This window comes from Acipenser ruthenus, chromosome 11 (assembly GCF_902713425.1).
Source record: "Acipenser ruthenus chromosome 11, fAciRut3.2 maternal haplotype, whole genome shotgun sequence".
NCBI lineage: Eukaryota > Metazoa > Chordata > Actinopteri > Acipenseriformes > Acipenseridae > Acipenser > Acipenser ruthenus.
In genome coordinates this window covers 906,465-918,092 of record NC_081199.1, presented here as the reverse complement: position 1 = coordinate 918,092, position 11,628 = coordinate 906,465, and the positions used below count along the sequence as shown (strand labels likewise).

The window sequence follows — 11,628 nt, the reverse complement described above, 5'->3', positions numbered from 1 at the left end:
TAGAGGAGACCGCACTGCTCTGCCTTAAATGCATAGAGGAGACCGCACTGCTCAGCCTTAAATGCATAGAGGAGACCGCACTGCTCAGCCTTAAATGCATAGAGGAGACCGCACTTGGTATGTTCAAACACGGGAAAGTGGGTAAGACGAGTCTCAATGGAATCGGAGACCAACTTCAATTACAGCTGAATTGGGAGAGGGTGCATAGTGTGGTGATAATGCGCTCAAACAGTTCTAGAGGCCACTGTAAAGAAGCAAACATCGGGCGATGGTCAGTTTAGCAGCTTGTGTGTGATGATGATTCAACGGACCTGTGTCGTCATGACAACGGATAGCAACCTGCCATCTAGCTGCGGGACTTGTTTCTACAGATAATGCCGGATTTTGGTTCAAAGTGAACCTATATTATACAGCAGCACTGACATACCACTTGTATTAATTAGCAACAGCATTTATGCGTAACCTCGGATAAATACACAAAAAAGACATCGCTCTCTACTACAGCAAAACCAAAGTACTGTCCATTTTAATACACTGCTGACTATGGACTGTCTGATTGGTCGATGAGCTGTAACTCCTCCCTCACGGAATGACTGGTTCCATCACGGCTCAGTTCTCTCGTGTGATTGGTCCCTTCCCTCCCGCAATCCCTCGTACCGCCGGTAATTTGCCTTTTGGTGCTTTCTGGTTGGCTGAGTTTGAGGCTCCGACGCGCTGATTGGTCTGTGTACCATCAGTCAGCGGTGCGCTGGTTGGGGGCGGTATTCCGGCTCTTTGCAGCTGCTCAAAGATGGCGACGGAAAGACAGACTGAAGAGAATTTTGTAGAAATATTTAACTGAATAGGAATTTAATAAAACGCACTGTTTTGCAAATTATCAGGTAAGTAAATTCTAAAAAGAGGCCTAAGTCCGGCAAAGGCGTAATCTCTATTAAGCAACCGTTCAGTTGTATAAACGTAGAACTATCAACCAGGCTGTTAAATGATATTCTGACTTTACGGTAGACAGGTTGTCTGGAAAATAAAATAAAAAAAAAACAAAAGAAACGCATTCAATTTAAATTAGGTTAAAGTGGGAGGTTGAAACTAGATTATTTAGTTTCACTGATGCTTCTTGTTATGGGGATATATATGGGTGTATTTTTTTTATTTTATTTTTTTATTATTTAATGACTTGTGCCTACTTTTCACTCTAATTGTACAGCTAGCTTTAATTTATAATATATTTTAAAATATTCGTGCCAACTTGTGAACTTCCCAACAATGTAAAAAAAATACGGGTTTATTGACTTTTTTTTTTTTTAAATAGGCTAATTAATAATGATACAAATTAAAAACGGAAGTAAGTAGACGAGACTGTCTGGACGTGATCGAGAAACAGAACACGTATGACGTCGAGTCTGTGTGTCTGCGTTTAAATCGGTACATGTGAATCAAATTGAGGGGTTTTTTTTTCCCCTGAATGGGAGTTTTTGAATGGTTGAAAACATAAATATATGATACTTGTCTAAAACCTTGGAGACAAACACTTTACCCGATTCAGAAACACTTTAGATTAAACGAATGGGCACCTTCCCTTTTTTTCCCTGTTAGTATTTAATAGATTTAAATTAAAGGAGATATAAAAATGCCTCGCTTAACCCAGTCAAGGGTTATATTGCAAGCATGTCTGCCTTGTTTATAATTTCACCATGCAACACAGTAGAATGTTGTGCTTTGTTTTGAGGTAACTTGACCTTACCCCTCTCCCTATAATTACTTTTAACAACTTGTTAACTTGAATATGAAAGTTTTATGATTACAATACATTCAAAATAAAAAATAACAAACTCATTTTAAAATCTTTTTTTTTCTTTCTTTGCTGCAGTTGTCTCTCTTGACAGAAGATTTGGCAGTAGAAGATGAACCGTGCCTCGCTATGGGCTGCGATTAAGCTGAATGCGTTGTGATTTCCAGTAATTGAGACAGTGATTCTAACAAGCTGTCTACATTAATGAAAAGAGCAATGTCGTCAGCTTAACATAATCACCAGTGTCCCATGACCGAGTAGCAAATACGTGGTTTTATTTTTAGTACGGAATTCAGAGGAAATGTTAACTTCTGCATGTCACTGAATAGTTGTAAAGCTTAAAAGTCTGTTCATTTTCACCGTTGGTATTTGCAAAGTAATATTAAAGCTGACCATTTTTTTTCACTGCTGTATTAAGTAACAAGTAGAATTAAAATTGAAACGATGGAGACGCATGAAATTGTTCCTCCCCTCCCGCAAGATCTGCCTGAACCCATGACTTTGGAGAGCCATGATTCTCCCCCGCCTCTCCCGCCAATTACGATGCAGCCTCCACCACCTCCCCTGCAAACGTCCAGTGACGCAGAGGTAATGGACGTTGGCTCCGGTGGTGATGGACAGTTAGACTCCCCAGAGGGGGACCGCGAATCAGTTGGCACGGCACCGCTTCACACAAAGGGATCGGGTTCCTTCAGCAGCCGCCTTACAGATGATGCAGAAACCAGCGTTGTGAACCCTAGAACCGCTCGCCACGCGGCCCCCGCTTCCAGCTTCTTACCCAATTTAAAGCTGCTTAAAGATGTAAAAATCCGTGTGAGTTTTACAGAGAGCTGTAGACGCAAGGACAGGAAAGTCTTGTACACAGGGCATGGTCAGGAGGGGGAGGCAGAAGCCCATCTCGGTAACGATAGCTTAAACAGTGACTTGCATGAGAGCGATCTTAGCAGTGCTAGTGGTTTGAACTATCTGGGTGAGTCAAGCTTAAATCAGGAAAATAAATGTGAGAATGCAGAGGTTGATCGGGAGACAAAAGTAGAGTTTGCAGTTCTGGATGAACTGGAGGATTTCACTGAGAATTTTATGGAAACCGACGATGGAGAGAGAGCGGGTTTCCAGTCGGAGGCGATCGTTCAGCATGAGCCTGCGGATGAGGAGATCCTCAATTACTCCTACGAGGTGTGTTGACAAGCTTTGAGGTGAACCTGTAGATATAATGCTGCTGTACACTGCTTGTTCTGTGCTTGTCTGCTGCATGCCATTCATTTGGAGCGCTTTGCTTGACTATAAAAAGGTAACGCACTGCTTTCATGTTCACATTCCCAGAAGGAGCTGATAACATTCCCCAAATCTCGCTTCAACCCAAATTACTGATGGTAGTAGGCAGACTTGGGGACAATTCCATTTCTAATCCCAATTCCCTTTTAATCAATTAAAATTCATATTCCAATCATTTTATAACAAAGGCTTTACTGAGCAAACAAATACTGTATACAATGTAATGAACTTGTCAGGTAAAGCCTATGGCATAAATCTCAGTAAAGACTATGCAGTAAAACGGAGTAGGAATTGGAATTGTATAAAAGGGAACAGGGATTGGAATTGGAATTGGAAAAATGACCCCAACTCTGGTAGTAGGTTCGTTAAGTTTATTTCGGGTCAGATTTCAGGAACTAGCTTATTGGTCTGTATTTTTCCAGCTTTAAGATATGTGTAGCATTTAGGTAAACATTTCTCTTGTATTACATTTTTATATCTTCTCAACTTCACCCCTTTTTTTTGACCCAGTTTATAATTCCCTATTCCACCATCACCGTTGCAAACCCACTTGCTGTTCAGGAGGACTGAAGATCAACGTGTGACCTCCTGTGCCCGCAGTCAAGCCAATAGCCTCTTCATCTGCCTTACCTAAGTAGCGGCTGTTACCAAGCTGCTGAACCTTGGAAGTAAGAGACTCGTTGGGTGCCTGACCAGTCAGGGTCACTGAAGCGCGATCTGCTTTCTACACTAACCCTGCAGGAGCACAAAGGCAGGTCTTCCTGAATCCCAGCCAAGACTGGCAACCCAGAGCATTTAATAGCCCCTAGAAGAGTTTTTTATTTGTGTTTTGTTAGTGAAATGCTTTGATCTAACCCACTCGTTAAAGGTGTTGTGTGAAAAGCCAGGAGGAGCTGTGGTTGATTTTTCAAGCTCCTGATAATGCAGCCAGTAGGGTTTTAGGAGAACTGGTCAAAAGCAAAGCCCTGGAGACCAAAGAATGACAGGGTAGGTCCTGCTCTCTCAACACTCTCTCTCCAGGACGAGTTCGATAATGATATTGATGCCCTGCTGGAGGAGGGGCTCTCAGTTCCTAAAAAAAAGATGCGGATGTCTGAGTCTGACAAGTACGCCGGAGGAGAGAGTGACCATCAGTCGGATGGGGAGATGAGTGTGCAGCCAATGATGACCAAAATCAAAACTGTGCTTAAAAGTAAGTCTTTTTTTAAAGAATTCTAACTGCAGTAAACCTAACTCTGCTGTTTACATTTGGGACTCTGTTGATTTAATACTAATGTGTTATTTAAACTCTAAATTGCTAAAACAGCACTCCCATTTAGTAAGCAATTTTGAATGTACTAACTGAGATGTAAACAAAGGATGTGCTGAATGAATTGAGTGGCTGATATCTCTTGAATGTTTAGGTGAATGCTTAATTGTTTAAACTCTTATTACAGGGTGTACTGAAAACGTGTCAGCTTGGCATCCCTGGTCGGATGCACAGGAGGCTTTGGGATTTATGATTAGGCTATGGAGAGCCTGATGGCGTTTACAGGGATAGAAATAAGACTCCCACTGCATAGCAGTTTGATCCATTCCAGGATTTAGTATGAGTTTAATAAGACATGGCTGAGCTTGTTACCTGTACACTGTGGTTAATCAGGCTGATTTTAAAACCTGGAATGGGGGAAGCTGCTATGCAGCAGGACTCTTATTTCCATCCCTGATTTTTGCATTTTCACTTTGCCTGTCTGTAGGTCGTGGCCGCCCCCCTACCGAGCCCCTTCCTGACGGGTGGATTATGACATTCCATAACTCTGGCATTCCCGTGTACCTTCACAGAGAAACACGCGTTGTTACCTGGTCCAGGCCTTACTTCTTGGGAACAGGGAGCATAAGGGTAAGAGAGAATTGTGCCAGGGCAAAATTGGACTCCTGTTTAATTTTAACAGTGGACAATACGTTCCTCGTGTTCATGAACAAATGCTTTTATCATGTGTTCTTTTTTTTCTATAGAAACATGATCCTCCAACCAGTACCATTCCTTGCCTGCACTACAAAAAAATTAAGGAACGAGAAGAAAGGGAACAAAACCGAGAGGTGACGCCGAACGGAGAAGCCTCCCCCGTGAAGGCAGGAGTGCTGGACACCTTGGACAGGGCTGATGAGCCTGACTCCACAGCTCCTGAGGAATCCGGTGCAGCCAGTCTGGGACCTGCTGCTGGCTCCACCTCAACCCAACTGCTCTCGGAGGAAAGGGAGACTCCGGCCAGCGAGGCAGCCCAGGGAGCGCTGTGCCAGGTGAAGGCCAAGGTAGAAGTGTGCAAAGACGAATCCATAGGTAAGAGACCGAGAGAGACGCAGTTGGTTTTTTGACAGTAAAGTTACGTTAATACGTGTGTTGTGATTCTTGTGTCTGAATATTCAAGGCGTGCCAACCAGTGGTTTAAAATCCAAATTCTCTTTTGCTTTTATTACTGTTATTGCTTGTCCCCCTTATTTAGGTTTGTAGTCACTCCCCCTTTTATAAGGTGTCCTTTTTATACCGGTTCGGCAGCACGTCGTGGCTCTCATTTACCCTGTAGTGTCACTCCACTTGCACTTTGTCATGTTCTGAAGTGGGAAAGAAATAGCATGTTCTTGTGACTACAGCGATATATAAAGGGGGAGCATTGTAAGTCGCTTTGTAATTTATACAAATATTAAATGCTAATCAATATTCTTTGAGGGAATGTAGCCGAATGACACCACGCAGTGCTTAATGATGATAAGCTATTGCAGCAGACACGGTTCCCTCTGTGTGAAGTAGACGGTTACTCAATATTGCAAGTGGGTTTTTTTTGTTTTGTTTTTTTTAAAACCTCCAGATGTTGAAGAATTTCGGAAATACCTGGAAAGGCGGTTCGACTTTGAGCAGGTTACCGTGAAGAAGTTTCGAACCTGGGCCGAGAGGCGCCAGTTTAACAGGGAGATTAAGCGCAAGCAGGCTGAAGCAGAGAGACCCATCCTGCCAGCCAATCAGAAACTGATTACTCTGTCCGTGCAAGATGCTCCAACAAAGAAAGGTATGATCCGTCAGTGAGGACTGTACAATCTCATAGAGTTGATGGTAAATGTAATAGATGTGGCAAATTAAGAACCCCTGTGAAGGGAGCTTTAATGTTCTTGTGAATCTGTGTCAGTGCTGCCAATTCAATTGCCAAACTAAGGCCAGTCATTTTGCATTGTACTAGCAGAAAACAGAAACCCACATTCCCCAGCTCAACCCACCTGTGGAAGCTACAAAAATTAAATGAAGCCTTTGAGACAGATTTGAAATAAATGATTGTTTTTTCTTTTATTTAGGCGGTACAGGATGTTGTTTTATAAGAATGTTTTTCTTTTTTCAGAGTTTGTTATTAATCCTAATGGGAAATCAGAAGTTTGCATCCTACACGAATATATGCAGCGGGTTCTGAAGGTCCGCCCAGTGTATAACTTTTTTGAATGTGGTGAGTCTTCAATAAATACAATTTAAAATGTCCTTTTATTTCACCCAGTGTAAATGTTGGAATAAGTTGAACTCGCTGGTTAAGGAGAATGAAAGTTTTTTTAATGTACTATGTTGCATTTATACAGAGAGCTTTTATAATAGGCATCCGATAACTCAAAGGCCAAAAATCTCCTAGCAAATGACGGAGACACCTTTTGTTTTAAACAGCCACAGCTGTCCTTTTGGAAGCCAGCTTCCTAATAATATTATTTGTGGGTTACAGGGAAAGCTCATAACATCTGCTTTGTTCCATGCGTTTCAGAGAACCCCAGTGAACCCTTTGGAGCTTCAGTTATTATAGACGGCGTGACGTATGGTACAGGAACTGCAAGCAGTAAGAAACTCGCCAAGAATAAAGCTGGTAATTGAGCTTCTCGCTTTATGTACAAAAAAAGGTCTTCATTTCAGCTTCTATCTTTTCTGCTTTTGGGATTTCAAATTGCAGTTACCTGCTTGCAAAACAAAGAACAGGTGAGACTGGAACTTGCTTGAGATTACAGAGCATGCAAGTCTTGTGAGGATTGAAGAGGTAACTTGGCTACGGAGTTTGAACCTGTCTGACATTTAGTGAAGTGATGTAGCAATAGTGGGGTTATCTGACCAGTCATTCCTAACACAGCAGCCCTTTCCCAGAAGGTAACGTCTGCTCTCAGAGATTGGGAGATTTCCTAATGAGATGAGCAGCAACGACTTGGAAAGCTGCCAATAAGAGCAACGGCACAAACAGACGGACTAGATTTCAGTGAAACCACAAACAGTGTTATTGTGGGTCTTGTTATGAAAAACTTGTTTTAACCAATTACTGTTGGGTGTTTATTTTACTGCAAAGGGAAGATTTGTGGTATGAGTTGAATCCATATATATATAATTATACTCAGTGCGTGTTTAGAACAGCTGAGCACTCTCCCAGCTTTGTAACGTGAACTCCTCCCCTCAGCTCGAGCTACACTGGAAATCCTCATTCCTGACTTTATAAAGCAGACCTCCGAGGAGAAGCCTAAAGACACAGATGAACTTGAGGTGAGTCCGTGCCGAAAGCAGCCTCTGAATGTTCAGGCTTGTTATTTTGTATCCGTCCCCTTATGAGGTCACCGTGCATGAAAGGGTTAAGGAGATTATTATAGTTTTTTCACATCATGTATTGCATGTTCCTTGCTCTGCTGTGCCTATGACCGCTCTCATGTATAATGTATTTTCTTTCGCTCCTAGTATTTTAACCATATCAGTATTGAGGACTCGAGGGTGTATGAGCTCACAAATAAAGCTGGATTACTGTCCCCATATCAGATTCTTCACGAGTGCCTTAAGAGGTAAGGTATCGCTGTATGTATTGTGACACTGTTTGGTCGTTCTTGAACTTTTTATGTCTTGCCATTTTTTTATTTATTTATTTCTCTCTCCACAGAAACCATGGGATGGGTGACACCAGCATCAAGTTTGAAGTGATACCTGGTAAAAACCAGAAGAGTGAATACGTCATGGCTTGTGGCAAGCACACTGTGAAAGGCTGGTGTAAGTACAGATCTTCCAGAAAGTTACTTTTACATCACTTTTGCACGCTTCCTTTTGAGCATCATGAAGAATGTAAGGTAACTTATAACTTGGTTATTAAAGTGGTACAGAAACACTGTGCAGTTAAAATGACTTGGTTTTATCAGTTTTTTTTTTTTTTTTTTTCTTGTAGGTAAAAATAAGCGTGTGGGAAAGCAGCTGGCCTCTCAGAAAATCCTGCAGTTGCTGCACCCCCACGTGAAGAACTGGGGGTCCCTTCTACGCATGTACGGCAGGGAGAGCAATAAGATGGTGAAAAAGGTACATGGGTCATGTGTTCTCTTTTGTGGATGGTGTTTCCAAACTAATGACTCAAAAGGTAAAGCAAGCATTTACAAATCTAATCAGTGATACAGAAAAATAAAAAGATGAGTATAAGATCAGCTATTTTTAAGCTAGTCCAGTTTTAATCAATGTACTGGTAATAAACGTCTCTGAACTTGTTTATGTGCAACTTTGGAGGTGGTTACAGCACTTTGTTCATCTGTAACTGTACTTGCTTTCAATGTTTTTTTATTTAATTGTCTAGGAAAATTCAGACAAAAGCGTGATTGAACTTCAGCAGTATGCCAAAAAGAACAAGCCAAATCTTCATATCCTGAACAAACTGCAAGATGAAATGAAGAAACTGGCAAAGGACAGGGTAAGCTTTAATCTGAGTAAATACTGTGTGACGAAAAGAGGCTGTAAAACTAGGCTTGCTGGGTCATAACTTTTATAGATGTGATTGGTAAATGGCTCCTTATAAAAGCACCCGAGACAAAATAATTACGTATTGCATACATTACTGTCGTTCCTATTGTATGTGTTTTATTATTTCTTTTAAAACACTGAAATCTTATTTGTATTGCAGGAAGAGACCAGGAAGAAGCCGAAAATGACAATAATGGAATCGGCACAGCCTGGCAGCGAGCCTCTGTGCACTGTTGATGTTTAAGAAACTGCGACCAGGAGATCAAAGTGGCACAAAAAACAAATCTTGCAACCAACAACCCTTTACTGCAGAATGCAAAGTCAACTCCCACCTCTCTAAAGTATGCATTGTATTAGAGGGAAACGGCAATGTTACTGGAGGGATGCCTTGATCTTGAGTACTGTTAAGAATTACTGGCACATTTTTTAATGGGAAATCTATTTTGTTCCCCACAACATGCTCGCAGATGCAATACAACTCCAATGGGAATGCACGTGCTCGTTTTTATAAGGAAATGACTTGCACCCACTCAAATAAAGATTAAAAAAAACCTTTTAATTAAGTAATAAATCAATAAATATTTGTGTTGACGTCTGCAACTGGAAACGGATGCATTTTAAAAAATATATATTTTAAACCGAATGCAATAGACAAGGTTTCATGTTGTATCTGCATCTGTCCTAATGTTTAATATTGGCATGGACAAAGTTGTTTAACTGAATTGAAATATAATGGGTATGTTTTAACATTAGTTTAAGAAACAGAAAGGGAATGGCTTTTTCTTTTTTCTTTTTCATTTTTATTTTCTCAAACAGCTGTAATTTGATTTGCCGTTATGGACATGCAGAATAAAACAGGAATCTTGCATCATATCAAAGGTTTGCTTTAATTGCTGACCAGTTAAGCAATTCAAATTTCACTGGATGTGACAGGAAAGTAAACCAGAGCACAAGCACTTGAGAATACTTTGCCAGGGAAAAATGATTAATATTATTGTATTACTATTATTTCTGCATCAAAGGTAGGAAAAGCACATTTTGTTGAACTATAAACAATATGCATCTTCAAAGCTTTGATGGATTGATAAAATATGAAACACTACATTAATCATTTAAGTTTTAAAGTTAAGGTAGCTCAGTTATCAAAACTAAGGGAGCACATTCTCAATGGTAAACCATGTTCTACAAGGCTGAAATGTCATGAAAACTCCTATTGGCACAAATAAAGCAATTTTAGAGTGGATGTATATCTCAAAAGCTCTACGTAGAATGGCACATGTTGCCTTAGCAAATCTTACTTCATTTTCACGAAGGGCTCGTGTCTTCAAGCAAGGGGATTAGTAGCAGGAAGTTCTTGTAATAACCCTTGGGTTAACAGTGCAAGCCCTTTTCATTAAACCTGCTTTGCAGGGCTTTACTTAAGAAGGGTGAGGTACAGTATGTATTTGCTGCAGTTAACAGCTGAAATGTTTCTGGTGAAACGTTGCCTTTAGCATGTATTGAGTTAGATTACTTGTCTTAATGGCTTGTGTACGTCTGTATTTGTAACTTTTGACAACAACTTAACAATTGTCCTGTTCATCTCAAAACGAGTCAGTTTATTTTACACTCAAGGTACATTGTGTGTGTGTGTGTGTGATGCAGTGATAACTTTAGACAATCGCCTAACAACAAGAAAAAGGTACCAGCCTTTAGCGTGATCAAAAATGTGTACTTAAGATTAAAGCGACCCACTACTATCTCTACAGAGCATTAAAAAAGCAGTGTGAACCAAAGCTTCAATAATATCGTCTTATGCATTTTCTATGGGATAGTGTAGTTTGCTGCATTGAAAATAAAAATAAAAAAACAGGAGAGAAAAAAATGCAATAAGTGCTGGAACAAAAGTCATTTCAACTGCTGTACACTCATTCTGTGAAGTATTTCAGTGTGTGTGTGTGCGTACGCCTGCGTGCTTTTTCTCAATGTTTACTGATGTTTTTGTGTGTGGGTGTGTTAAAATGCCATCACTCACTGTGGCACATAAGCTCAAAGCATATGTATAATCGGGAATAGATGGATGCTTTTTAAGAATGTGCTTTTTCATGCAATTGTTTGGCCAGAGAGAACTGACATTTTGCGCCTTTTGTCTGTCTTGCAAAATGTGCGTTTCACTGTAGTGTGGAGAAAATGAAGCTTTCTTTTTATTACTTGGTACAGTCTGACTTGTAACTTGTGCTAGAGCAGCTGCCTAGACAATGAAGTATGTCCTGTAATGTGACTAAGTGACTGACTTTTTCAATGAAATTTGTTTATGCAAATAAACCTCTAAGCTCAATGTAAAAGCCTCCCTCTTTGTCTTTTTAATATACATTAATGCAGGTTATTACTACCTGAAGTGGGCGATTGTTACAAGGTATTTCCAAGAATGAAATACAAATACAAAAGGTTGAAATATTAGCTGTAGTTGTGTGTTGCTTGTAGGGTCCAGGCAGCTGAGGGTACCACTGACAGGTTGTGTAGAGTCCATTTACAACCACATGCCTAGTATGTCATGCAAACCTTTGAATTGTGGTGTAGAAGACTACGTATTTGAGAGACACTACCTGAAAACTCAATTTGACCACTTTTATTTCAAATCTTAAAAAAAAAAAGTTACATTTCAAGCTGAACAGGCCTGTGATCACAAAGCCTTTAACATTACATAAAACAATGTGCAAGTCAATCTGACCTTTCCCCTCTTTAGAAGAGATACACATCTGTACAGTCATGTGCTCCAACCCTACTTGGGGTAGTGCTGTTGTAACAGCAGATTAGGCAGCATCTTTCA

The 11,628-nt window shown here is 40.4% G+C and overlaps 1 protein-coding gene across 1 annotated transcript; it reads left to right on the top strand.

The window, feature by feature from the left end:
* The first annotated feature begins 727 nt into the window (after positions 1–727).
* LOC117426576 (microprocessor complex subunit DGCR8-like) lies at positions 728–11,136 on the top strand. The gene is made up of 14 exons (XM_034044283.3): positions 728–881; positions 1,868–2,965; positions 4,085–4,256; positions 4,801–4,943; positions 5,060–5,384; positions 5,911–6,108; positions 6,433–6,534; positions 6,838–6,936; positions 7,513–7,595; positions 7,785–7,885; positions 7,981–8,087; positions 8,260–8,387; positions 8,656–8,769; positions 8,980–11,136. Exons 2-14 carry the CDS (start codon positions 2,234–2,236, stop codon positions 9,061–9,063), a joined length of 2,388 nt encoding a protein of 795 aa, XP_033900174.1. The 5' UTR covers positions 728–881; positions 1,868–2,233; the 3' UTR covers positions 9,064–11,136.
* Positions 11,137–11,628: the final 492 nt, after the last annotated feature.

Coding starts and splice junctions, on each gene's coding strand:
- LOC117426576 (XM_034044283.3), top strand. CDS start 2,234: ATGGAGACGCATGAAATTGTTCCTCCCCTCCCGCAAGATCTGCCTGAA. Junction 4,944..5,059: donor TGGGAACAGGGAGCATAAGG/GTAAGAGAGAAT, acceptor TTTTTTCTATAG/AAACATGATCCTCCAACCAG. Junction 7,596..7,784: donor AAGACACAGATGAACTTGAG/GTGAGTCCGTGC, acceptor TTTCGCTCCTAG/TATTTTAACCATATCAGTAT.